Source organism: Solanum dulcamara, chromosome 7 (genome assembly GCF_947179165.1).
Source record: "Solanum dulcamara chromosome 7, daSolDulc1.2, whole genome shotgun sequence".
Classification (NCBI taxonomy): Eukaryota; Viridiplantae; Streptophyta; class Magnoliopsida; order Solanales; family Solanaceae; genus Solanum; species Solanum dulcamara.
This window is the reverse complement of record NC_077243.1, coordinates 9,443,208-9,471,107: the sequence shown is the minus strand read 5'-3', so window position 1 is coordinate 9,471,107 and position 27,900 is coordinate 9,443,208. Positions and strand designations below refer to the sequence as shown.

Genomic DNA, 27,900 nt, shown 5'->3' with positions numbered 1-27,900 from the left:
GTCTGCAACATATTCAGTAAAGTATTTCTCAGTAGACTCTACAAACTGTTGGATTTAATTGATAGTTTGAATGAAAAATTGAGGAAAAAAGAAGTGGAGAGGAAATAATCTGTTCTCTCTTGCTTTATTAAATAAGCTTTGGTCTCACATAGGTGATGGAAATGAAAAGTCTCCTACTTAAAAGTAGAAGCACTCCTTCATGTTGCTAAAGGGTCAAGAAGAGGTCTCCCCTCGCGCCGTCGTCGTCGTCGCTCGGCTCGGCTCGATTCGGATTCGGTCAATTGATTTGATTGATAATCTTTTTGGACCAAATTTCCTTTAAATTTTAAATGGGAAATTGAGGGAAAAAGAAGTGGAGAGAAAAATGATCTGTTCTCTCTTGCTTTATTAAATAAGTTTTGGTCGCTTTATTAAATAAGCTTTGGTCTCACATAGGTGGAAATGAAAAATCTCCTACTTAAAAGTAGAAGCACTCCTTCATGTTGCTAAAGGGTCAAGAAGAGGGTCTCCCCTCGCGCCGTCGTCGTCGTCGCTCGGCTCGGCTCGGATCGGATCGGATTCGGATTCGGATTTGGTCAATTGATATGATTGATTGATAATCTTTTTGGACCAAATTTCCTTTAAATTTTAATTAATTAATATTATTTATTTATTTAATTAATTAAGTGGAAAAAAATCCTGACCCGTGACCAACAGATTTTTGAAAGGTTGCAACCTTGTCCGAAAAGTTGCAAACCTTTTCTCAACAGACAAATTTTTTCCCAACAGGTGCCTTTTCTTAAAAGGTACAAACAGTCTATATATGTCTCTTAATCCTCAGAATGTTCCATACGAAATTTCTGAAACAACATCTTTTTTTTTTCTGCACTTCTTAAAACTCGTGTGATATACAACCATCAAGTAGTTCGTAGTCACCATAATTTGTTGTACCGCTATTCTGGTGAGTAAATCGTTCTATCTTGGGAGGAAAGATTCCAAAACCTTTGGTACATTGAGGGGAATAATTTCTTAAGGACACACTGTGCATTCAGTATGCTCGGTTTCTTGTTCTTATATAGTTTTACCAAACACTGTTCTTATTTTCTGTTCTGGTTCTATCTTTTATTTCAGATTCTGTCTTTATTACTTTCAGAAGTTTTTTGTTACTGTTTAATATTTTCCAATACAGTTTTCTAACAATCTTAAGGAAATTACTGTTATTTTTGTTTTTCTAATTAAACTATATTCTGTTTTTGGAGACTAAAACCTGTGTGGTTTTCTACTCCGTATGAAATAAATATTCTGACTTGAAGAGTATAAAAACTTCGTTGGAATACTAAAGTTCATACTTGTACAACGATTTGAAGAGTATAAAAACTTCATCGTTGTTTTTTCTGATATTCTGAAATATTAAGACAGTTTGTCTATTTTGACAGTGAAAAGAAATGACAAGTGATAGTGCTACTACTTCTACGACTGTTACTGCAACAAGCCGCACTTCTGTGCCACCGGTAGAAAAACTAGGAAAATTTTCTGGAGCCAACTTCAAAGGATGGCAGCAAAGGGTGTTCTTTTGGCTTACCACTCTTGGTATGCAGAAGTTCCCCAAGGAAGACCCTCCTGTGCTCGCTGCTGATATGTCGGCCAATGAAAAATTTATGATTATTGAGGCATGGACACAGGCAAATTTTCTATGCAAGGGCTACATCCTAAGTGCTTTGGATGATGATTTGTACAATGTATATAGTGCTGTGAAAACTTCTAAAGAATTGTGGGATGCACTTGAGAAGAAGTACAAGACAGAAGACGCATGCTTGAAAAAAATTATGGTTGCTAAGTTCCTAGACTATAAAATGATAGATAGCAGAACTGTTGGAACCCAAGTTCAAGAACTACAACTTATTTTTCATGACCTTATTGCTGAAGGTATGATAGTTAATGAAGCATTTCAAGTGGCTGCGATGATATAAAAGTTACCTCCTTCGTGGAGAGATTTCAAAAATTATCTAATACACAAGCGTAAGGAAATGAAGTTGGAAGATCTTGTGATTCATCTCAAGATTGAGGAAGATAACAAAATAGCAGAAAAGAAGTCGCGTGGAAATTCAACAATTATGGGAGCGAACATCGTTGAAGATGCTGCTCCAAAGAATAAGAAAAGAAAGCAACTTTTTGGAAAGAATCAGGAGTAGAACAAGAAAAAGTTCAAGGACAATTGTTATAATTGTGGGAAAGTTGGACACAAATCTCTAGATTATCGTCTTCCGAAAAAAGGACAAGAGAAAGAGACAAGCCAATATGGTGGAAAATAAAGAAGGTATCGATGATCTGTGTGCAATGCTATCAGAATGCAACCTAGTAGGTAATCCCAAAGAATGGTGGCTTGATTCGGGAACTACATCGCATGTATGTGCAGTCTGAGAAGCCTTCTTTACTTATTCCCCTGCAACACCTGATGTGACGATCTATATGGGAAATTCTGCAACTGCTAAGATTGAAGGATATGGGAGAATATTTCTGAAAATGACATCCGGCAAGGTGGTGACGCTGAACAAAGTGTATCATGTTCCAGAAATACAAAAGAATTTGGTGTCTGCCGGCCTTCTTATCAAGAATGGATTCAAGTGTGTTCTAGTTTCAGACAAAGTAGTTGTCAGTAAGAATGAAATGTATCTAGGAAAAGGTTACCTCACTGAGGGTCTTTTCAAACTAAATGTAATGGTTGTTGATGATAATAAAGTTCAAGTTTCTTCTTACTTACTTGAGTTAAATAATTTATGGCATTCACGTTTAGGACATGTCAATCATAAAACCTTGCGAAAACTGCTTAACTTAAATATATTGCCTAACTTTGATTGTAATAAATCAAACTGTCAAGTATGTGTTGAATCTAAGTATGCTAAGCATCCTTATAAATCTATTGAAAAGAATTCTATTCCCTTAGAATTGATTCACACAGATATTTGTGATATGAAGTCTATACCAACTCGTGGTGGAAAGAAGTATTTTATAACTTTTATTGACGATTGCACTCGATATTGTTATGTATATTTGCTTAATAGTAAGGATGAAGCAATTGATGCATTTAAGCAATACAAGAACGAAGTGGAAAATTAATTAAATAAAAAGATAAAAATAATTAGAAGTGATAGGGGTGGAGAATACGAATCTCCTTTTGAAAAGATATGTTTAGAATATGGAATTATTCATCAAGCTACTGTCCCCTACACACCACAATCAAACGGAATTGCGAAAAGGAAAAACCGAACATTAAAAGATATGTTGAATGCTTTATTAATAAGTTCTGGTTTACCGCAGAACTTGTGGGGGGAAGCTATCCTTACAGCTAATCGAATACTCAACAGAGTACCTCACAGCAAAACACAAACTATTCCATATGAACTATGGAAAGGAAGAAAACCCAACTTGAAATATTTCAAAGTGTGGGGGTGTTTAACAAAGGTCCAAGTTCCTTTGCCCAAAAGGGTAAAAATCGGACCAAAGACTGTGGATTGTGTTTTTATTGGCTATGCTACAAACAGAAAAGCTTGTCGATTTTTGGTTCACAAATCGGACAATCCTGAAATTAACATTAATACGGTAATTGAATCAGATAATGCTGAATTCTTTGAAAATATTTATCCGTATAAAACTAAATGTGAGTCCTCAAGTGAAAGATTTAAACGACCACGAGTAGAACCAAAGGAAAGTAAACCAACCGAAGAGGATCCAAGGCGTAGCAAACGTCAAAGGATATCTACTTCCTTTGGACCAGATTTTGTGACATTTTTGCTTGAAAATGAGCCTCAAACATTTAAAGCTGCAATGTCTTCTTCTGATTCAGCATTTTGGAAAGAGACTATCAATAGTGAGATTCAATCAATTTTAAATAACAATACATGGAAATTGGTTGATCTTCCTCTTGAAAATAAACCTTTAGGATCAAAATGGATATTTAAAAAAAAAAAACTGATGGCACTATTGATAAATATAAGGCAAGACTTGTGGTCAAAGGTTATAGACAAAAAAAAGGCCTTGATTACTTTGACACATACTCGTCGATAACAAGAATAACATCTATTCGGGTGTTAGTGACACTTGCAGTTGTATATGGTCTTGAAATTCATCAAATGGATGTTAAGACGACTTTCTTAAATGGAGAATTGGAGGAAGAAATTTACATGGAACAACCTGAGGGTTTCATAGTTCCAGGTAAAGAAAGGAAAGTGTGCAAACTTGTTAAGTCACTTTATGGACTTAAGCAAGCACCTAAACAATGGCATGCGAAATTTGACCAAACAATGTTGACAAATAGATTTAAGATTAATGAGTGTGACAAATGTGTTTATATTAAAAATACTCCAAATCATGAAGTCATTGTTTGTTTATATGTTGATGACATGTTGATAATGAGTAAAGACATTGCCGATGTAAATGCTATGAAGCGTATGCTTGCTAGCAAATTTGACATGAAAGACTTAGGGGTTGCTGACTTAATTTTAGGAATTAGGATCCATAAAACTCCACAAGGTCTAACGTTATCACAGTCACATTATATTGAAACCATTCTTGATAAGTTCAACTATTTAAATTTTAATGTTGCAAAAACTCCAATTGATGTAAGTTTTGCACTTCAAAAGAATGAAGGTAAAAGTGACTCACAATTGGACTATGCACGAGTTTTGGGAAGTTTGATGTATATTATGAATTGTACACGACCAGATATAGCATGTACTATTAGCAAGTTGAGTCGATTCACGAATAATCCCAATCAAACTCATTGGATGGTAATAAAACGAGTCTTGGGGTATTTGAAACACACCAAAAACTATGTTTTGCATTATAATAAATATCCCATAGTAATTGATGGATATAGTGATGCAAACTGGATCACCGGATCATCTGAAGTTAAATCCACAAGTGGATATGTTTTCACCATTGGTGGAGGAGCAGTGTCTTGAAAATCATCAAAACAGACATGCATCGCCCGCTCTACAATGGAGTCTGAATTTATAGCTTTAGACAAGGCTGGTGAAGAAGCTCAATGACTTCGATTTTTTTTGGAAGATATTCCATTTTGGCCCAAACCTTTGGCACCCATATGTATACATTATGATAGCCAAGCGGCAATAGAGAAGGCATGAAGTGTTACGTATAATGGAAAATCGCGTCATATTCGACGGCGACACAATACTGTTAGACAACTACTCTCTAGTGGTGTTATCACTATTGACTACGTAAAGTCAAGAGATAATGTATCGGATCCACTAACAAAAGGCTTATCTAGAGAGGCTGTTGAAAGATCATCTAGGGGAATGGGGTTAAGGCCTAGGACAAGTCACCATGGCGGTAACTCTACCTAGTAGACTGGAGATCCCATGAACTAGGTTCAAAGAGATCAAACAAAGTTATGATTGGCGGTTCAACATTGTCAAATAACTCAACCCATTCTCGTGATGATGACAATGTTCATAAATAAAGGATAAAACCTTAAGGATTTTTAATGAGTTAATAAATCATTAAAGGTTTTTTTAATGATTATCTAAATCTGGCGGAAAATGACTAGATAGCGTGTCTATAGGACTACACGTTTAGAAATCACCTATGTGAATGTGAAGTATAAGCCGCTTCAAGGGGAATGACGGTAAAGGCCCATTCTCTATGCATTCACAAAATCAGGCGGTGTTCATGGCTGAAACGAACACAACCGTGAGAACCATAGATGGTTGATGATTAATTGTGTGACTTATGTTATCTAGTCATACAACAAAGTTCGATGGTTCAAAGATATCGCATCTACCGATTGATCGAGTATATCCTATATAAGTTCACTATGGAAAGTTCAAAGGGAAACCTACTTATCCAGATGCAATTAATCTTCGTTTGTATATCACACACTTATCCGTGCATTCCTTTATCTTGTAGACATTTCCCATTCATGTGGGGGATTGTTGGGTTTAATTGATAGTTTGAATGGGAAATTGAGGGAAAAAGAAGTGGAGAGGAAAATGATATGTTCTCTCTTGCTTTATTAAATAAGATTTGGTTCCACATAGGTGGTGGAAATGAAAAGTCTCCTACTTAAAAGTAGAAGATCTCCTTCATGTTGCTAAAGGGTCAAGAAGAGGGTCTCCCCTCGCGCCGTCGTCGTCGTCGCTCGCTCGGCTCGGCTTCGGCTTCGGCTACGGCTACGGCTACGGCTACGGCTACGGCTACGGATACGGATTCGGATTCGGATTTGGATTTGGATTTGGATTTGGATTTGGATTTGTATTTGGATTTGGTCAATTGATATGATTGATTAATAATCTTTTTGGACCAAATTTCCTTTAAATTTTAATTAATTATTATTCTTTATTTATTTAATTAATTAAGTGAAAATCCTGACCCGCGATCCGCGACCCGTTTCTTTTCCGGATTAATTTAAATTTATTTCCCTCCGTTTTTCCAACAGATTTTTGAAAGGTTGCAACCTTGTCCGAAAAGTTGCAAACCTTTTCTCAACAGACAAATCTTTTCCCAACAGGTGTCTTTTCTTAAAAGGTGCAAACAGTCTATATATGTCTCTTAATCCTCAGAATGTTCAATACGAAAATTCTGAAACAACATCTTCTTCTTCTTCTTTCTGTACTTCCTAAATTCGTGTGATATACAACCTTCGAGTGGTTCGCAGTCACCAAAATTTGCAGACCTCTACTTTGGTGAGTAAATCGTTCTAAGGAAAGATTTCAAAACCTCGGGTACTTTGAGGAAAATAATTTCCTTAAGGACACACTGTGCAGTCAGTGGGCTCGATTTTGTTCTTGCATTAATTTTCCAGATTCTGTGTTTATTACTTTTAGTTGTTGTTACTGTTTTAATATTTTCCAATACAGTTTTTAACAGTTTTAAGGTGCAATATCGATTTTTATTATTGTTTAAACAAATTTAAAATAGAATAAGAGACATTATTTTAGAAGATACATAAGCTAAATATGATAATTTTGGTCATGACAACGTTTGAGAAGTGACAAGACATAAAAATAAAAAAAAATCTTTTTGCCATAGTTACAACTTATATCCTAATGTTCAATAATTCACAATTATAGTGCAGTAATTTCTTTTTACCATTTAATAGAAAGGTAGTAAAACAAAATAAAGCTTATGATCATAGTCAACTAAAATGTCCTTCAATAAAAAGAGTCTCTTTTGCATGAGACAAGTGGCTCAAAAGTTAATTAAATGGACAAATTGATTTTGTAACTGAAGCTCTGTCTCCCCTTCTCACCTCACTTTCGATTGTACATTAAGTTTTATAATTACTAATTGTCATTTAAAGTGATATCAATAGAAAATTGATCACGTAAGACCTAGAGGAACTTAGTGGATGTATGTTAATTACATTAATTAAGTTAGGATTAATTACTAGCAGCAGGACCAGAGTATACTTTATATTATTATTTGTTGTAAGTCATTTAGGCATGACACAATAAAAATTTAAAGTTTATGATTTTGAATTTATCATCAAATATTTAAATTATTTTAGTTATTGAATTCACAATCAAAGAAGGAAAACTAAGACTTAATTTTCAGATATTATGCAGTGTGAGATGATAGAGTATATGTGAGATGATAGCCAATGTGAGATGATAGAGTATACGTATGGGTCTATATGAGGATTCGTTGCTCAAATTAAATCGCACCACTGTTACGGAAGTTTTTGGACCATGTAAAATAACAGTAAGAACACAACTTATTACGCCTTGTGACATAATTTGTGAGATTATGCAGTGTCATGAGCGTAACTTGTTATACTTTTTGCGACATAACTTGTGATATATAAAGTACCCATTTACTTAAATAATATAATATATAATATTAATTACGAATTTTAGTACATGTTTTACCCTTATCAAAAGTAACAGTATTTTTCTTATCCAAAATAGCAAAAAAAATAAAAATACCAAAAACGTTCTCTCTCTCTCTCTCTCTTCCGTTTCCCCCCTTTCTTTTTCCCTGTCTCTCTCTCTTTTCTCTCTCTCCTTCTTCTCTTCTTTTTTTGTTTGTTTCCCCCCTTTTTCTTCTATCCATTTTTTTCTTTTTCTCTTTCTCCCTCTTTTATTTTAATAATAATAACTAATTATTCTAATTTAAAATTTAATTGAAAATTATAGAAATAATATTTTTACTACTTTTTAAATTAAATATTTTTTTTATAGAAATACATATATAATGCATTTCTAACACAATAAAAGAAATAAATATAAACAATAAGTGGAGCACATTGAACTATCCATGTGGCTGAGAGCCCTCACAGCCCAGGCACAACGACGCAATTATCAGGGGCGCGCTCTACCACTGAGCTAATAGCCCGTCGTGCGAGCCTCCCACTGGGGGCCCGCTATGCCAAAAGCGAGAGAAACCCCATCCCTCTCTTTCCTTTTTTCGCCCCCATGTCGCCACACGGGGGGAACACATTTTGTATTAAATATATTACACATATTATAAGCATGTTTGAATGCACGTAGCGAATATATAACTAAAACATTTTAAATGCAAATATATTATAATTATTATGTATGAATTTCAAACATTCTAATACTATTCAAATTAATTTACGCTGTTAAAAATATATTAAATTTGTTGAAATAACAAAAAATGAATTCATAACAATGTATAATATTGACTTCTAATTGTAATACATTTTGAATTCAATATATTACACATATTACAGAGAAGTTTCAATGCACATGATGAGTATATAACTAAAATATTTTTAATACAATAATATATTCCATTAATAAGAGGAATAAATAAATAAAAATATGTATAATAGATTTTGAATTCAATATATTATAGGCATGTTTTAATGCACGTAGTGAATATATAACTAAAATATTTTCAATACAATAATATGTTTTGTTAATAAGATAAAAAAATAAAAATAATTATAGTAGATTTTGAATTCAATATACTATAGGTATGTTTCAATGCACGTAGTGAATATATAACTAAAATATTTATAATAAAATAATATATTTTAGCATTATTAATAAAAGAAAAAATAAATAATAGTTATAATACATTTTGAAATCAATTTATGATACATATTATAGGCATCTTTAAATAAATATGGTGAATATATAATTAAAATATTTTAAATACAAATATATTATAACTATTATATGTGAATTTTAAACATTTTGGTATTATTTAAATTGATTTTAAATTAGAATAATTAATTTTTATTTAAATAAAAGAGAGAAAGAGAAAGGGAAAGAGAAAGAGAAAAAGAAAGAGAAAAAATAGATAGAAAAAAAGAAAAAGCACGAAGAGAGAGAGAGAAAAATAGAAGGATAATGAGTGATTTTAGCTATTAATTAAAAAATATCCTAAAAAAGATAATTATTAATCTAAAAAAAAACTTCCTATATAAAGTTATACCACCCTTGTGAGAGCTCACGTTGTTGCAGAGTTACATTTTGGAAATAAGGCCCAACTAGTAAGGGCTATACATAGGCCCAGCATTGAGCCCAATTCCTTTTCATGCAAATCTCAACCACAAGTCTTTTTCGTTCGGTCGAACCGCCTCTCTTCTTCTTCCACACAAACGGGAAACCTCACCCATACACACATATATATATATATATATATATATATACACGACAACACACGCATCGACATAGCTCCTTATTTCCCAAATTCAATCAATTAGGGCAAATAACAAAAATGTTGAGGCACGTCGGAAATCGAATTTTGGGGCTAGGACAACGATCGCCGGTGACGCGAGGGGTTTTGCCGCGGCTGTATCATGAAAGAGTGGTGGACCATTACAATAATCCCCGAAATGTTGGGTCCTTTGATAAGAACGATCCCACAGTTGGTACAGGTCTTGTCGGAGCTCCGGCTTGTGGGGATGTGATGAAGCTTCAAATCAAGGTCGATGAACAGACAGGGAAAATTACGGATGCTTGTTTCAAGACCTTTGGTTGCGGCTCTGCTATTGCTTCTTCATCTGTCGGTACGTTTCTTCAATTCTTTTTCCTTGTCTTTGAGTTTGGTAAAATAAAATTGAAAGAGATGAATCTGTTTACTCTTTGCACATATTATAAACTGATTTTATTTTTTATTAAGCATCTGATGTTGTTAAGATGGTTATTTGGTGCTTCTCTGTTAAATTTTTCTCATTTTCAGCAACGGAATGGGTGAAAGGAAGACAAATGGAGGAAGTACTGTCCATAAAGAACACGTAAGTCCTTTGAACTTTCTTTTAGTTTTTTCATTTTTGTGTGTGTCCATAAAGAACACAAGTCCTTTGAACTTTCTTTTTAGTTTCTCATTTTTGTGTGAGTTTTTAGGGTACGTAGTGTGGTTTCAGATTGTCCCCTTCACTTTTTTCCTGCCTTCATGATTTCCTCAGGCGACCCTGCTTATAAGAAATTGAACAGTTGATTCTCGACTTTTGTGTTCCATTTCAAATTTTAACGAGATGTCCTCAATTCAATGGTCCTGCCATGTTGTTCTTACCTGGGTGTCTGGGACAATACCAATATTGCTTTTGAAATGGTAAAGAGTGTACTCAGTGGCTCCCAACTTGTGTTGGATTTCAGTTTTCAAAATACTGTGCTGCAAATTAGCATTTTAACCAAAGTAGCCAGGTAGCGTAATTCGGGTGGTGGTATTAGCTGGCGTGCACGTTGACCAACTGACTGGATACATGTTAGCTCTCAGTAGTACTGGTGTACCTGAGTAATTCTTGTCCCCGAGATTAAACAGATGAATAATTTACCGTGTCATCTTTGTTGAGATTTGAACCGTAGATCTTACTTCAGCTCTTTGGATGCACGGTTTGCGTCATCCTCCTAACACCCTCAAAAGATCAAGGTTTAACTGCTTGGAGAATAGAGGTTATCTTTTATCTTGTATGTGTCAATTCTGCAAAATTGAAGGTATAAGTTTGTTTAAAAAGAGAATGAGATTAATACACTGGATATCTCAGCCCTACCTGTAACAGGTCAATTAGAAGGTGCTCCCTTAAAATAGGAATATCAAATTGAGCTTCAGAATACTTTCTTTATATGAACTTACTGAAACCTTGGAAGAAAAGCTTATTGAAACTTAGCCGAAAAATACTAACTCAAAAAAAGAAAAGAAAAAGAAAAATTAACCGAAAATAAAAATAGAATGCAGCAAGTCTTTTGGTCTAGAAAAAGCTCAAAATATTCCACTTTCTTTGGACTTGGGCTCAAAATGATCCTATTTCTCTCGGGGTGGAGCATTAATAGTCCTATATTCTTTAAAAAGTGGTGCATATTTAGTTCTAATATTAACAGCGGTGAGTTTTTAACAGAGACAACTAATATCATGTGATTTTCCGTTCAAGCCAAATAAATTCCCTCTCCATCTTAAAACAAAGCTGACTTGTTCTCTTCCCCCATTTCTTTCCCCAAAGTTTTACAACTTTACTTTTTATAAAAGGAAAACATGCATTTTTTGGTATTGTTGTCTGCTACTGTGCTGCATTTTTGGGTATTGTGGTGCTGCTACTGTGCTGTGTTATTTGGTATTGTGGTGCTGCTATTGTGCTGCATTTTTTGGTATTGTGGGGCTGCTACTGTGCTGCGATTTTTGGTATTGTGGTGCTGCTACTGTGCTACATTTTTTGGTATTGTGGTGCTGCTACTGTGCTGCGTTTTTTTTGTATTCTGGTGCTGCTACTGTGCTGCGTTTTTTGGTATTCTGGTGCTGCTACTGTGCTTCATTTTTTGGTATTCTGATGCTGCTACTGTGCTGCATTTTTTGGTATTCTGGTGCTGCTGTTGATTTTTTAAAATTACTCTAAGGAAGTCACAGTTTTATTAGTACTTTATTAACTCTCTAAAACGTCTTTATCTTTGTGTGTGAAGTTACGTCATTTCTTTTTTGAATTTAAAGCTTCAATTCTGGGCTATAACCGTCCTTTTAATTCTTCACATTTATATTTTCACGCATAGTGGGGATCATGAAAATTAAAGTGTGTGTTAGTAAGTCAAAGGCATTGCTATGACTTCATAGCGCATAAATGAAGCGAGATAAACCAAAATCTCTTATTAAAGAGCCATGTATCCTTACAAGGTAACAGTGCCTGTTACTCATTCAGGGCAGGCACTATGACTGCTGCAACCTGTACCTTATAGAAGAACTCTAGCCGTGATGATACTTCCTACACCAAAGTAGTCTCTTATCGTCGAAAACCTCAAGCCCTGAACCCAACATAACTTGGAAATGGCCAGCCTTGTATCCAGCCATTCATCACAGTAAGTTAAGATTGAGGATGGACCTCATCTGTAAGAGAAATCTCAAAAGCATAACCATGTACATGAAGTGCCAGTTTGGCTGGCTGTCAGGTACCTATTCAAGTTAAATATAGTTTAGAGCGAACTTACTTTGAGGAACGGGATATGTGGCTTGACCAACTTGTGCCAGAAGTATTTACATGATACCAAAGAGCTACCTTCCAACTTCAGGCTTGACCAACTTATATCAGGGGAAGAAGTGAGGATTGACCAACTATCGGCAATGCTTGTTAGACTTTCTGTGAGATGCAGTTATATTTAAAAGCATTTTTCTGATGCATGTATACACGTGGCTTAAAACATTTTACAAATCCCCTCTTTGTCCTCAGTTTTGACCAGGCCATTGAGAAAATTTTAAGTGTGCAGGGATTCCTTTGGGGTAAAGCCTTAAAATTTGTTCTTGTTTTTTAATTATTGGTCCCCTGGTCTATTTCCTTGCTCCTGATGGCTTAATCAAATTTATCATCTTTGTTTTCTGGGTCACATGGCTTCAGCTTCTTACTGCTCCATTATTAGAATTCTTTTACATTCCTTGGCCCCTCTAAAAATGCTGCATGCTTCTGGCCTTGAAGTGTTGTGAGGAAAGCCTTTTTCTTCCGTATTGCTTTTTTGTTATTTATAGATTGGTTCAATATTTCTAAATAGGATTATCTATGAGAGAATTGATGCTCAGATTCTCTTGTTTGAAGAACCTGGTGAATCTTTGAGTTATGTGAGGAAGGTTATCAAGTCCAGTTCTGTGAAGTTTAAATTTGATCTATTTCCAATTTGTTTGAAAATTTTACTTGAATCTAAAATGAGATTATCGTTTACTGAAAGCATATATATTCTTAGAAGACCTGAGTTCCTGTGTCATTACTGTCTTCGACCATACTTGGAAGGAAATTGTTCAATCTTGAAATTGATTGCTTTTTGAGGGAGCCCCATGTAAGCGTGTGCTTTCGTTAGGCCTGTTTCTAGTGTGAGATATATTAGCGAGACATAGTTCAACTTCAGTTTATGCAGCATTATTAGCGCTCCGAAACAGCAGAAGTACCAGTAGTCTCAGATCTAAATAGACCTGGCTTCTTTGTACATCTGTCCCTTATCGTTATCTTTGATCGAACCCCCCTAATTTTGTATCATTTGTGGAGAGAGATGATCAGATAGGTTATGGGCTATGTAGAAACAGTTGTAAAGTATTTTGACCTTTTCTTTTGTGTTGTTGTTTTCTGTTCAACCTGCTGGATGGTTAATTGCTAGTCTGCCTTTTTCTAGACCGTGAGTATGTATTCTGAAACATATTTGACTTTACTGCAGGGAGATAGCAAAACATCTCTCCCTTCCACCTGTTAAACTGCACTGCAGTATGCTCGCTGAGGATGCAATTAAGGCTGCTGTGAAGGATTACGAGGTGAAGAAGGCAAAATCTAATGACAATGCAGAAAATGCGTCAACGGTAAAAGCAGCTTGATATGCTAGCTGAGAAATGCATAGCATTCGCTCAATGATGTTGGGTATAAGAACGAAGATCAGGGATGGTCGTGTATCCTGGATTTTCATAGATGTAAATTAGCTCTCTTGTCTGTTTGGTTTGTAATGTTGTTACTCTGGATGAAGAGTGGATCTTGCTTTTGCATGTTTCTGTTACCCACGTCGCTTAGACGTTGACTAAGCTACAGTATCCTGCTCCTATGTTTTTGCAAATAATTACAATGGTTTATTAGAGCCTGTGACCAAGATGTAGTAGATGCATCACCTGTGTCACATAGTTGTCATATTCAAGTGAAAAGCTTGAAGCTTTGTGTATGTATTATTTACTAAAAAGTTGAATTATTTTAAAAGTAAAACAATTATCTCTAATAGATAAATGTGACATAGTAGTGTAAATAAAGTCGATTCTTTTTCCTATGGTAAAAAGTAAAAATAAGACTGTCAAAAGAATTTAAATGTTTTGGCATATTATTCTCTTTTGATCTAATTGGGTATGTTGTTATCTTTCTTAGCTCTCTCTGTTTCTCTCTCTATATAAGAAAATTGCTCCGACCGGTAAGTTTTAGATAATAGTTATGAGGTAGTTAACGTTTTAACTTTGGACCAAAATTCTTCACAGTAATTCTAAACAGGAATTAATGGTGTTCCGAATGATGATGGTTTTTAAAAATAATCAAAGCATGCTCTCCTTTAGGATTGAAGTTGGTGTCTAGACATAAGACAAGATAACTAATTTTCACACTGCCGGCCAATGTTTTAAGGTATTACACTCCCTCCTTGTCAATGTATGTGTTGGTTAATATTTGATTGGACACTTTTAAAAAAAAAAATTAAAATAAGTTATAAATATCTTTGTAATTATAAATCATTTCATTAAGAGATAAATATATATTTTAAAATTAAATTATTATTAAATATAAAAATATTAGTTTGGGATAAGATCGGCGTATACTGTAGAATATAATAACATAGTATAATTTTATAAATAAAATCTGTAAAAATAATGGGGTAACAATCTTTAATGTGATATAATAATGTATTTATTAGAAAATATTATCCGCATCCAAACAACTTTTGAGTGTCTACTCACTGAGCGACCATTCAACGCTTCTTTACAGACCTTACGCACAACGGACTCAGAACAAGAGACTGAAAATCAAGAATCGCATCCCCAAGATTCAATTTTCTCTTACGAATCCTCTACAAATGGGTCTGAGTTAGTTTGCTTAACACTCAATTGTATGATCATCATCTTGTTTATTTACTTTTTCTTTTCTGGGTCCCAACATTTTAGGTTGTATGCACGATTGTCGTACACTTGCTACTACCATTTACGGCCAATTCATCAATGGTTCACTTATTGTTGAGATAGAGATAATTCAAACATTAATCTTCGTCCTGCATAATTTAATCCCTATTAGTAGGGGAAACAAAAAGGCCGATCGCTATTATTATTATCTACAGACTACAGCCTGTCATCCCTGTTTGGTAATTCTTAAATTTATTTTTGTATCTGGGTGGAAAAGAACCAAATTTTTGAACAGTTGATATTGACTTTCACTGACGTGTATATAACAATATTACTTTATACTTTGTTTATTCGTCGCAGCAGTTTGGTGACTGGACTTGAATTTTGTTGGCGTAAAGAAAAGTGCGCTAACCAAATTGGACCCATCTGTGATTTGACTAAAGAAGAACTGTTTGGGTTTAGGAGCAAGGTAGGCAGGAAAGAGAGAGAGAGAGAGAGAGAGAGAGAGAGAGAGAGAGAGTTAATGGCAAGTCCAGCGACAAAGGACCACTCTCACATTGATATTAACGATATAAATGAGGAATCTCAACAGATTTCTGACAAGGATATTGTAGAGAAAGATATGGCGCCTTTGCCTGGGAGCTCAATTCATAGGTCATCTTCTCGCCCACAGCTAGATGTAAGTGGTGCTGCAATTCAGGGGAATTTTGAGGAAAAGGATCCCGCAATTCTGTTGCCTAATCAGACTGATGATATTTCACACCTTGCTTTGGATATTGGTGGTAAGATTTCATGTTTTTTATTGGAGTCTTAAGAAGTTTGGGATTTGATGTTTGTGTAATTCTTATTGTTAAAATGGATATGAAGTTGATAGTTTCTTGTTTTATTTCATACTCCCAGTTCAATGTTGCTAGTATGTTCTTTGATAACTTTGAAAATTTGGGCAAAACACTACCACTGATATGATTGTGGATAATCCTTGTGGTGTCTCCAAGTTTGACTTTTGTCCCAACTTTTTCTGCTTTCATATGCTTTTGGTGTAATGCCGAACTCTTGCACTGGTTTTGAGTTTGATGTGCGAAAAAAGCTTATTACGATTAACCTGAATCATATTAGTACTGGAATAAAATTTTCCATGGATTTCTTAATCCAGGCTCTCTTATCAAGCTGATTTACTTTTCAAGACATGCGGACCGACAAGTGGATGATGGGAGAAAGAGGAAAATTAAGGAGAGATTGGGTGTTTCTAATGGCAGCAGAAGAAGCTATCCTATCCTTGGAGGGAGGCTTCATTTTGTCAAGTTTGAGACATCAAACATTAATGAGTGCTTAGATTTTATTCATTCCAAGCAACTTCATTGCGGTGGTATAGCTCTGACTTATCCATTATTTTCGAATTGCGAATTTTGTTAATGTCCAATATTGCCCCGTGATTTTCAAATGTTCTTGATCGGCTCCACGTACATTGACAAGAGTAGTTTTTATATTTTGTTCATAATCTTGTGGCCAGGGATGGATTCACAATGTTGGCCTTCTGATGCCCCACCAAGTGAAAATGCAGTAATTAAGGTAAACATCATACTTGTTGAATTGCATGTCAACCTCATTTAAAAGTTGAAGTTGTGAGGGAGGTAACTTTTATTTGTTTAATTATGTAATAGCACACTTCCACACGTGTGAGCCAGATACTTTATTTTCTTCCTTTGAATGTTGTATTATTCTCTTTTCTAGGGCCAAACACGTGAAAATACTTCTTTGATATCATCGTAGTGACATTTAAACCTGGGAACTTTATTTTCTCTGGTACCATATTGATCTTTGTGACCATATCATCGAAAAATTTAATCTGTTAAAGAGGGGACACTTTTAACTTTTTTATTATGTATCAATGCTCTTGAGCCAGGAAGTCTACTTCCAGTTTTAGTTTGATCAGAATCAAGTTATATGGAGGAAGAAGCAAATAGATTTGAACTTTGAAGTACTCAAAATAAATCCAAGCGAAAAAAAAGGAGAAAGAAAGAAAAGAAAAGAAAAGTAAAGAATAGGCATTAAGAAACTAAATAAATGCTAGAGCATACTATGCCCTGAGGTCTCTATGTAAAGAGAAACTGATTCCATATACCCCTATTCAGGCATAGCTAGACCTGTCTTATTGAACGAACTAGCTTTCATAATTGTACTTTTTTTTCACCAAAGAGCATCTTCTGTCTCATATCTGTAGTAGTTTTTTTTCCGAGCTACTTAAACTACAGGATCATCTTGGTGTATATTTCATTTAAAATTAGGTGACGTAAAAAAGGCACATAATTCTAGTTTGAAAAAGTCCCCTTGACCTTTGTAAGAAACTACTAATAGGAAACTTACCGATGACCTAATGAGATTCTCATTGCATTCTTCTCTGATGATTATGATAATAATAAAATCCACCATACTAGCCCCCAAGGCTTAGTTCAAGTGGCAAAGATTAGGGACTTATAACTTGGGTCATATTCCATGACCCCCTTTTAGAGCGTATAGCGGAGGTTTGATCCCTGTGCAATGTGAACTAAGCTTGGTATTTAAGTGGAGAAGGGTAGAGGGGAGGGCCCATTACCCTGAGTATCAAAGGTTGCGGCTGGTCCTGAGGATTAACCCCATAAAAAAAAGAATCCACCTTACTCTGGTTACCACTTCAGAGCAGTTATTCAGCTAGTACTTTAACTATAAAATAATAAAGTGTAATTTGGTTTTTACTTCAGTTTGCTGCTAGTTATTAGTTTTAATAATTCACACATACATTCACCTATTTAACTGGTTTGGTTTTGTGAAAAGGCTACAAGTTTAACTGGTTTGGTTTTGTGAAAAGGCTACAGGTGGTGGAGCATATAAGTTCGCTGATCTTTTTAAGGAAAGGCTGGGAGTCAGTATAGAGAAAGAAGATGAAATGAATTGTCTTGTTGCTGGTGCAAACTTCTTACTCAAGGTAAGATCTAATTTCCTGTCCCTTGGGTATTGCTCGATGTTCAACTGGAACTCCAATCGATTAAAACTGATCTTTTTCTTGCTAGCTGTCTCACTCTGCATTTTCTCCTATAGTGGCAGCTTTGGATCCAAGTCCTTTGTTTGACCGAATAGAGTGCATAAATGTTGCTTTCTTGATCACATTTCTCTTGGGAGTAGTACAAAGAACAACGCAACGCTGATTTTCAAATTTACTTGTAAATATTGTCTTATGGAGGGCTTTCTGGCCCACAATTTTTAGGATAGAGATCATCACGAAGCATCTGGCATTCAGGATTTGTGAATCACTTCAAGAAAAGCCTCCTAATTAACCGAGGCAGTTTTTTGCAGTTTTAGTAGGATATATTGTAGATAGATCTGCTCTTATTTATTGTGGAAGTACCTACACCAAACTTTCAAAAAGTACAGCAAGTCCTGACTATTTTATGTCCTTGAAAGCTGACTGCCATAGTGCCATCACCCTTTAGCTCCATATTAAGAACAGGAAAATTCAAGTTGTGAAAACTGGAATTATCCTAATCCCCATTTTGAAGAAGCTAATTCAGAAGTTGTTTTCTACTTTCGTTTCTATGTAAAGAATACTCTGTGTCTGTTGGATGTTCATGGTCAGGCAGGTTTGGCCTCATCTTTTCCTAGTTTGACTTAATTTAGCTTGGGGGCTGTTAGACAATGATCCCTGACTTTTGCTTACATCATTGCCTTTGTTGATTATATTGTCGATTGATGTTTTTGAATAGGCAATCCGTCATGAAGCTTTTACGCATATGGAGGGTCACAAGGAGTTTGTGCAGATAGACCAGAATGATTTATTTCCATATCTGCTCGTGAATATCGGTTCTGGTGTTAGTATGATCAAGGTACACTTCTTTATTTCTTGTTTGGTGTTATTGAGATTCAAGTAGCTGCTAATTATCTTCTTTTTGCGTTATTAATTTATTATAGGTTGATGGGGATGGGCAGTTTCAGCGGGTCAGTGGCACAAATGTTGGAGGTGGTACATATTGGGGATTGGGGAGGTTGTTAACTAAATGCAAGAGGTACTTTTGATTAGATAGCATTTGGATAATGTTCTTCCTTTGCCTCTTTTGCGTATCATATTTGGAGAGAATAAATTAGAGAGATTAATAGAGGATTGAGAATCCATGAGCACAATTTCATACATCACTTATTCTTCTTTTTTTCCCTCTTGTTTTTTGAGAAGATGAAGTCAACTTTTTTATGTAGTACCAAGAAGGTTGTTGAGAGGTACAAAAGGTAACAAAAGATTATAGCATCACATGTCTCAGAGCACGTGTAATTAGGCCCATTCACAATGGGACAGGATTCCAATTTTTGTATGAGTGACAATGGGATATTTTTCCAGATTCCACTAGCCTTGGATATGACTTCCTAAACACTCTATTATGGGACTAAAATTACATAATTGTAATTGATTCTGTCAATTCTCTGTTACAGTTTTGATGAACTGCTAGAGCTCAGTCAGCGTGGAGACAATAGAACCATAGACATGCTTGTTGGCGACATCTATGGTGGTATGGATTACTCCAAGGTACATTCTAATAGACCAGGATCTATTATCTAGGATTTATTTTACTGATTAAACAGAGGTGAACTTTAGTGGTCTACTTCGTGTGTTTAATCATGTGGGAAAATAAAGCTCCATGATTTTCTTCGGAGAGCCTGTAGTTGTTTTTTCCTTTTGTTTTATTTGATTCATATTTGCTATGCATCCTAATGATTATCTACTCAAGATCTATAATATCTCTATAGATTGGCCTTTCAGCTTCAACAATTGCTTCGAGTTTTGGGAAGACAGTTTCAGAAAACAAGGATCTTGAAGATTATAAGCCTGAAGACATATCTCTATCCCTGCTGCGCATGATTTCATACAATATTGGTCAGGTATCCCACGTTTAAGATCCCTACAATTTCACAAAGCATTTATGTCAAGTTCTATATTTAGGGTCCAAGTTGGCCCTGTTATTATTAATGGGAACTTTTACTTGATCTAAAAAAGTTCTATATTTAGGGTTAAGTACAATCTTTGATCTATCCTGTTTTGTGCACCAAGTCATAATTTGTGACAAATTTGTGAATAGTTGATCGCATAGAGACCAGGCCCCCACTTGTGGGATTACATTGGTTTGTTATGTTGTTGATCTCAAAGAATGGAAGTGGACCAAGAAATCATTGTTTGAGTTTTTTTTTTATAAGTAAAGGTATTATTGATAATAAACTCAGCACCAAGACAGTACAACAAAACTATCTAGGAATCCTCTAAGGCTGTAAGGGATCAATAAAATCTATCATTACATCAAGATATTCAAGAATTCAGCATTACACCAGGCTTTAAAACTATGAATGCATCTATACTTCAACAGCAAAGAGTTCTCTTCCTTCCCCTCAAGACATCTATTGTTCCTCTCTAGCCAAACATTCCAGAATATGCGGTTCAGACTCTAGAACATCAAGATTTTACTATTGCATATGAGTTATGACTGATATCTTGTTAAAAGTTAACCTACATGAATAATTGGCACTTTAAAGAAATAGATGAGAGGATGCTGATGTGGTTTACAGCCTGAATAGTTTTTGATCAACTAGGATGCGGGCATCGCAAACCCCACTGGAAATTTGAGTTTCTATTTTTAGCTTCTATTTTGGTTTATATCAAATGCCTGCCTTGTGAAGAAACTCAAAGAGTTTCAAGAACATGAGTGCCTTAATAATTTAGAATCAGGCAAATTCTTCTGCCAAGTTCTCCATGACTAGAGGTTTATAATGTTAGTTCAGTGAGCTATATTTACTTTATCCTCAAAAGAGAAAAATTGTTAGGTACATTTCTGATTCTTTCCTTTCTGAATGAGTAGTTTCTGGGAAACGAGTCATTGCTTGATGGGTATTATATACTATTAGATATCGCCTAACCATGAAATTTATCTTTAAAACATTTTCTAGATAGCTTATCTCAATGCACTGCGTTTTGGACTCAAAAGGATATTCTTTGGAGGATTTTTCATACGAGGTCATGCTTACACTATGGACACAATCTCTTTTGCTGTTCAGTTCTGGTGAGAAATTGATTAATTTTACAAGGATTCATTATTTAAAGCTAGTCACTAGGTCTTTTTCTAGTTTTTTCTTTTATCCAAACCATGTGCTTCTTTCTTTCATTCATTATTGTCTCTTCATCAATTTCACTCCTACTCCAAATCTTTGAATAGGTCCAAGGGAGATGCACAAGCTATGTTCTTGCGACATGAAGGTTTCTTGGGCGCTCTGGGTGCTTTTATGAGCTACGAAAAGCATGGTTTAGATGATCTGATGGTTCATCAGTTAGTGGAAAGATTCCCGATGGGTGCACCATACATTGGAGGAAATGTTCACGGCCCACCACTGGGAGATTTGAATGAGAAGGCTAGTATTACTTTAAAGTTTTAAACTCGTGTGCACTGGGTATGGGGTATGAATGTGCTAAGTTTCCTGTATGCCTTAGACTGTTAGCAGTAGTGTCTTTCAATAGTTTGAATGCCCTGCAAATGTTCCACTTCCTTGCAGTTAATGATTTGACATGTAGTTCTTGATTTCATATGGAGTTTCTAAGCTGATTCTTTTGCCATAGATTGTTGCAAGTAGTTTCTGAATGCAAGATGTGAGAACTTTTGTTTCTTAAGGAGTATATATTATTTTTATATTTAATAAGGAATAAATTCCTGAAGCTATAAAGCATATATTCTGTGGGGTAACCACTATGTGACAAGGTGGGAATATGGTACCCATTTATGACCAATAATACATACAAGTAGAATAATGGGAAGTGGCATGTGAAAAGGCACATGAAGTTGGCCATATTAGTTGAAGTGTCATGGGTTGTGTAAAGGTTATGAGTCAGCTCGCTAAACTGACCCAGTTAGTCCAATATACCCACAATTCTGGTTTTATCGGGAAATTTGTCATTGCAGTTTGGTATTAACTATGCGACTATTGCTCTTTACTTCCTTTATATATATTCCGAATTTTAATGCTTTTATGAGGATAGGTAAAGAGTTGCTTCTAGAGATGGTTGGAGAAACATTCCTTCTGTATAATTACTTGTTATCCTCCTCCTGCGCTGTCGCTTCCATAGTTGCTTGACAAGCTTTATTAAATTTTGAACTTATAGAAGGTAAATAGGTTTAATTTTGGGGAGATTGATTTTAATTCCTTGGTTCTTCTCCATAGTTGCTTGACAAGCTATATTGAATATTGAATTTATAGAAGCTAAAGTCCGCAGGTCAACTGGTTTACCATTCTGATAGGGGAGTTTGATCAATCAGATTAGTGAAATATAAGGTGTAGTCCCACTTTTCAAGTTTACTCCATAGTTGCTTGACAACCTGTAATGAATTCTGAATTTATAGAAGCTAAAGTTAGCAGGTAAAGTGGTTTAATCTTTGGGGGAGACTAAATTTTTTTTTTCAATGGTAGATTGATCATGTAGCTTGATGTTTCTTGTCTCTCAGTTATCTGGTTTTTGATGGGATATGTTACATAATAAACTATATGTGATTGCAGATATCGTGGATGGAGAAATTTGTGCGAAAGGGAACTGAAATTACTGCTCCTGTTCCAATGGCTCCACCAGCTACTACCGGCCTTGGAGGCTTTGAAGTTCCATCATCTAAAGGAGTTCTGCGACCTGATGCAAGTAAATTAAATGTTGGAGTTTTGCATCTGGTCCCATCTTTGGATGTTTTCCCACTTTTAGCAGATCCAAAAATGTAAGTTGATTTTTGGGCAGATCTTTTGCAATTTTTGTGTGGCTCAACAAAAGGTGCTGCTCTTTATTTGAGCTGATCTTTTATAGTTCCTTCCTTCCTAGTTGTAATCATTGTCTGTTTGTACATTCTGGTTATTTTACTTTCATTTCTTATCTCTGGTTATCTTAGTTTCATTCCATTCTGTTTGTTTTCTTTGAAGAGGCTGTCAGTGTTTATTTGTCTTGGTCTCTGGACTTGCTTAGCCTGCAAACTGCTTTCACACTAAAAGTTCTAGAAATGCCCCATTTTCATTTTATATCTTTCATTATTTGTGTAGATGTAAAAGGTACTTGATAAGGCAAGGATTTTATTGAAGTATATTGTGTTTGCACGTTTTACTATTTCTGGAACACTCGTTTGAAGATTATTGTGTTTTACCGAGTTTTGAATTGCTTTTTAACAGATATGAGCCAAATACCATAGACCTCTCAGATCACGGCGAGCTAGAGTAAGTTGAAATTGCACACTAATAAGTTGCTCTTTTTTTTCTCTGTAATAGCCAAGCAAGCCTGCTTTCCTGTTTTTGGTTTCTTTGTTCTTTTTCTTAGACTAATATTCGGTGATGCTGTAGGTACTGGTTCACTGTGTTATCTGAGCATTTGTCGGATCTTGTTGACAAGGTAAGACATTGACCTTTTAATCATGTCAAAATCCTTGTTTCTGCCCAAGAGAAGAAGGCTTCCATGTATTATGTGTCTCAATTCATGGCCTATCAAACAATCATTTTAATTAAAAATTTGAGTGCTGAAAATGCAAGACCAGTAAAGCAATTTCCTTGGTGGATAAAGACGAAAAGAGGACTATTATTGCGTTTCACATTATTGTACATCTGAATGATATCTTCATAAAAGTTGCGTTGCAAGAGAGAGTATGGAGGATTAGCTTCAAAATGGACGTAAAATGTTGATGAAAAGCTCAATTGTGTTACCCCAAAATCAATCAAAAGCAACCTTTTGTACTTAAAGGACATACTGCATTATGAACTGTTCTTGCATTTTCATCTAGCAAATACCTACCTCAACTAATATGGTATTGAGGCATGGTTGCTGTTAAGTCATCTAGCCAAACATATGCAATAAAATGTTGAAAGCCCAACTATGTTGTATAAAAATCAAGCCAAAAAACAACATATTTTATTCAAGGACATGCTGCATTATGAATTATTCTTGCATTTGAATACATAAGCACATTCTCTCATTGACCCACCAAAGAGACCAAAGTAGCAGAATTCCAAGTGACTTTCTTTTCACTGTCCTTATAATAAGAAGTACTGGATCTTGTAATTGAATCTAAAATATATGGATGAATACCATAGTGATATTACCAAATTAGTGATAAGTGCAGTAATGGATTACCAAGAAATGTGTAGAGGAACTAAATATTTATAACGTTGTACAATATCATCTGCAAAATATTTGATTCTTTAGACGTCGTATTCTTGTTAATCTCTTCATACACTGCTCTGAGTGCTGATCTCTTTATGAAATTGCTGCTACAAGTGAGGTTTTTGATACTCCTACTTTTATGGATAGAACAAGTCAATATTACGAGTAACTTTATTTATACTATCTTGTAGGAAACCAAGATGCAAAAATTGACTTAATTTTGATAAGGGTAAAGCTTGACTTGACAGTTTTTCTAGTCCAGATAAAAACTAGTCAGAGGGGTTCGGATGGAGATTTCCACTCTCTTCTTGTCCCTTCCCTAGGTCAAGGAACTGATTTGTGCTTCAGCTGTTCATTCAATTCATGAGATGTCATACTCGATCTTTTGATTGTTTAGAACAATAAAGGGGAAACCAATGTCATTTTGTTTTGAATTGTGCAATGTGCATCACTATTTACTTTTCTCTTATATTATCTCGCTATGTCTCCCATATTTTTATGGTTTGAAAGCTAATCCTTGACTTCCAGGCAGTGGCTAGTGAGGGTGGGACTGACGATGCCAAAAGAAGGGGTGGTGCATTTGCTCGGGCATTTTCCGCACACTTGGCTAGGTATTATTCATTGTTTATTTTGATGCAATTTTTTATTCGGTTGTATTCCCTTTTCCATATCCATGTCTAGATGTTATTTTATAGTAGCCTATTGTTACATAGGTCTTTGAGTTAATTAATCTTATAGGAGTAACAGTTTTTGTTCTTATGTAGGACTCCAAGAGTTTATTTATCTTTTTTTATTTTATCAGGTAAATAATTTTATTAAAAAAATAAATCGAGTCTTCCGTACTTTTTAAAATTTCGTACCTATTCAAACTTTGCCACATAAATTGAAAGGAGGGAGTACTATTTGTGGATGTAAAATATGTTTGTAATTTATTTGAATTCTTTATTTATTAGTTTTTTAATAAAGTTAATTATCCATATTCAGATGCTGAAAACAATTAGTTTTAGTTATAACGTATTCAGATCTTGATACAATAATTTGATATTCAGATGTGTATTCAAGTTTTGACATCTTAATCTTAGTGAAAACTAACCGGGGCTAAGGCCATATTTCTTAGATAAAGAGCAGAACTACTTCACTATAAGTCATAAGATAATACCTTAACTACTATAGATCTTGAATAGAGAAATTCAAAAATGGAAAAATTAATTGTTAGTGAAAATCAGGAGGGTATAAAGCTAATAGGAGTGTTAACACTTCCCAATAATATTTGTAAAGTTGCTACAAAAGAATATCTTTATATTTTGTTACAGATTGATGGAGGAACCTGCAGCTTATGGAAAGCTAGGGCTTGCCAACCTTTTGGAGCTAAGAGAAGAATGCTTGAGAGAGTTTCACTTTTTTGATGCTTACCGTACCATTAAACAAAGGTATCTTCATATGGAAGGGACACATTCTTGTTCTATTGTCTTGGAAGCAAAGTACACTTATCGTACCCACTCATTGAATATTTTATAGGGAGAATGAAGCTTCACTTGCAGTTTTACCTGATCTTCTGCTGGAGCTTGATAGCCTGACTGAGGTATGTATTTTCTCATACATTTCCTTCTCTACTTTTTTTCCCTTTTTCCTCCCTTGAAGTAGGTTAGCTAGATCATTAAGTATATGCTGTGTATTTTTTTAGTCTATTTGCTGATACATCTAGTTTCTATCTTGTAGGATATGAGATTACTTACACTAATAGAAGGTGTTCTTGCTGCTAACATCTTTGATTGGGGATCACGTGCCTGTGTTGATCTCTATCACAAAGGAACAATTATTGAAATCTATAGAATGAGTCGCAAGAAGATGCAAAGACCGTGGCGGGTAAGTGAAAGGAAAAATAATATTAGAAAAGTCATACTTATGTTGTTTTTTCCTTACTGCTAGAGAATGTGCATTTAATGACATGCTTCTGTCTTTAGGTGGACGATTTTGATGCATTTAAAGAGAGAATGCTAGGGTCTGGAGACAGAAAGCTGCTGCCACATAAAAGAGCACTTCTTTTTGTTGACAACTCTGGTGCGGATATTGTTTTAGGGATGCTTCCCCTTGCAAGGGAACTTCTCCGGCGTGGAACTGAAGTATGGTTTGCCTTTAAGAATCTAAATTTTTAATGTTTTGCTTCATGGTAAATTACCTTGCATTTCCATTGTTTAAGCTTTATAAATTTAGTGATACTTTCCTTATCTGATAATGTACAAGATAAGTGTTTATTTAACTTGTAATAACCACTTTCAATTGCTACCTTGTTTGCTTTGTATGATCCTTCCCTATCTCCCGTCATATATGAACGTTTTAGGTTCCAAAGGTCAGCCATTCAAAATTTTATGCAGGTTGTGCTGGTAGCGAACTCACTTCCTGCACTAAATGATGTTACTGCAATGGAGTTGCCTGATATTGTTGCTGAGGCTGCGAAGGTATGTTGATTTTCAAGGACTTTCTATTAGTTATAATGTGATGTACACTGGGGTGGGTCCACAGCTTCAGTAACAGGCTCATGTGAACCCAGTAATTTTTGCTCATACTCTGATTATATGTTTGGAAATTTCTTAAATATCTATAAATATTTGACTGTGAACCTATATATTATTGTATATATTAATTTGAAGTCGTTGTAGGAACTCATAAACTTAAAATCTTAGATCCGCCTTTGGATGTATAACTCCTCTTGCCAATCTCTTTCCCTTTCTAAATAGAGGAATAATGCTTTTTACCTTGTTCTCTAAATGGAAATGAATCAATGCACTATTAAGGCATATTTGTATAATATTTTAGAGCTTTCTCTTTCTCGTTCCCTATACATATTATCTCATTAGCTCGGTAATATTGCTTTGGTTTATAGCACTGCGATATTCTTCGAGGAGCAGCTGAAGCAGGAGGCTTGCTTGTTGATGCTATGAGCAATATCCAAGATGGTTACAAGGAAAATACACCTTCCGTTCCTCTGATGGTTGTGGAGAATGGATGTGGCAGTCCATGCATAGACTTGAGGCAAGTGAGCTCAGAGTTAGCAGCTGCAGCCAAAGATGCAGATCTGGTATGGTGCTCCTTTCTTTTATAAACTAAAAGATGCAGCTATCTTATTCAGAAAATTAGTGCAACTTACTGGGGATGTTTTTTTCCCCGTGTGCAGGTAATTTTGGAAGGGATGGGCCGGTCTTTGCATACCAATTATAATGCAAAGTTCAAATGTGATGCTCTAAAGGTAAGGCTTATAGCAGTCACTTAAAACATTTTAAAGACGGTTTCCTTCCATGAAATTTAAAGTATAATGCGCTCTCTTTGTGCCTCAGTCTTTGACATGCTTTATGTGATTTTGCAGCTTGCTATGGTGAAGAATCAGCGGTTGGCAGCAAAATTGGTTAAAGGGAATATTTATGATTGTGTATGTAGATATGAACCAGCTAGCTGAAAGCTTCCCTTTTTCATGTATTTTTATTCATCTCGTCTCTCAGAACTATTGCCCATACTCGGGGGGTTGAGGTTGATCATAAGCAGACGTCTCAACAAATATATGATTATAGATGTAAAACTTCAGGAATTGTATTTTGTTTCTCATTAATGCGTTAATCCTTCTATTGTAGATTGTGTTTAGTTTCTAGATACAAGACAATGATAGTCTTGTGATATTATTCTCTTCATTCCGCACTCTCTTCTCT

General features: G+C 35.1%; 2 protein-coding genes across 4 annotated transcripts; both read left to right on the top strand.

The window, feature by feature from the left end:
• Window positions 1-9,577: 9,577 nt before the first annotated feature.
• Window positions 9,578-14,135, top strand: LOC129895593 (iron-sulfur cluster assembly protein 1-like). Its single transcript, XM_055971318.1, has 3 exons — window positions 9,578-9,979; window positions 10,153-10,207; window positions 13,593-14,135. Exons 1-3 carry the CDS (start codon window positions 9,688-9,690, stop codon window positions 13,744-13,746), a joined length of 501 nt encoding a protein of 166 aa, XP_055827293.1. The 5' UTR covers window positions 9,578-9,687; the 3' UTR covers window positions 13,747-14,135.
• A 697-nt stretch (window positions 14,136-14,832) lies between these two features.
• On the top strand, window positions 14,833-27,824 carry LOC129893984 (pantothenate kinase 2). Of its 3 annotated transcripts, none has more exons than XM_055969457.1 (23): window positions 14,833-15,005; window positions 15,379-15,797; window positions 16,169-16,381; window positions 16,526-16,584; window positions 17,861-17,977; window positions 18,753-18,872; window positions 18,958-19,052; window positions 19,471-19,564; window positions 19,786-19,917; window positions 20,974-21,086; window positions 21,240-21,432; window positions 22,570-22,775; window positions 23,218-23,262; window positions 23,386-23,434; window positions 24,728-24,810; window positions 25,513-25,629; window positions 25,718-25,781; window positions 25,919-26,065; window positions 26,164-26,322; window positions 26,575-26,658; window positions 27,084-27,278; window positions 27,375-27,446; window positions 27,564-27,824. In XM_055969457.1, exons 2-23 carry the CDS (start codon window positions 15,539-15,541, stop codon window positions 27,651-27,653), a joined length of 2,706 nt encoding a protein of 901 aa, XP_055825432.1. In that variant the 5' UTR covers window positions 14,833-15,005; window positions 15,379-15,538; the 3' UTR covers window positions 27,654-27,824. The 3 variants fall into 3 exon arrangements, with proteins under 3 accessions (XP_055825432.1, XP_055825434.1, XP_055825433.1); XM_055969459.1 differs by having other exon boundaries at window positions 15,376-15,797; XM_055969458.1 differs by having other exon boundaries at window positions 14,833-15,254.
• Window positions 27,825-27,900: the final 76 nt, after the last annotated feature.

Coding starts and splice junctions, on each gene's coding strand:
- LOC129893984 (XM_055969457.1), top strand. CDS start 15,539: ATGGCAAGTCCAGCGACAAAGGACCACTCTCACATTGATATTAACGAT. Junction 15,798..16,168: donor CCTTGCTTTGGATATTGGTG/GTAAGATTTCAT, acceptor TTCTTAATCCAG/GCTCTCTTATCAAGCTGATT. Junction 26,323..26,574: donor TTCTCCGGCGTGGAACTGAA/GTATGGTTTGCC, acceptor AATTTTATGCAG/GTTGTGCTGGTAGCGAACTC.
- LOC129895593 (XM_055971318.1), top strand. CDS start 9,688: ATGTTGAGGCACGTCGGAAATCGAATTTTGGGGCTAGGACAACGATCG. Junction 9,980..10,152: donor TATTGCTTCTTCATCTGTCG/GTACGTTTCTTC, acceptor TCTCATTTTCAG/CAACGGAATGGGTGAAAGGA. Junction 10,208..13,592: donor GTACTGTCCATAAAGAACAC/GTAAGTCCTTTG, acceptor ACTTTACTGCAG/GGAGATAGCAAAACATCTCT.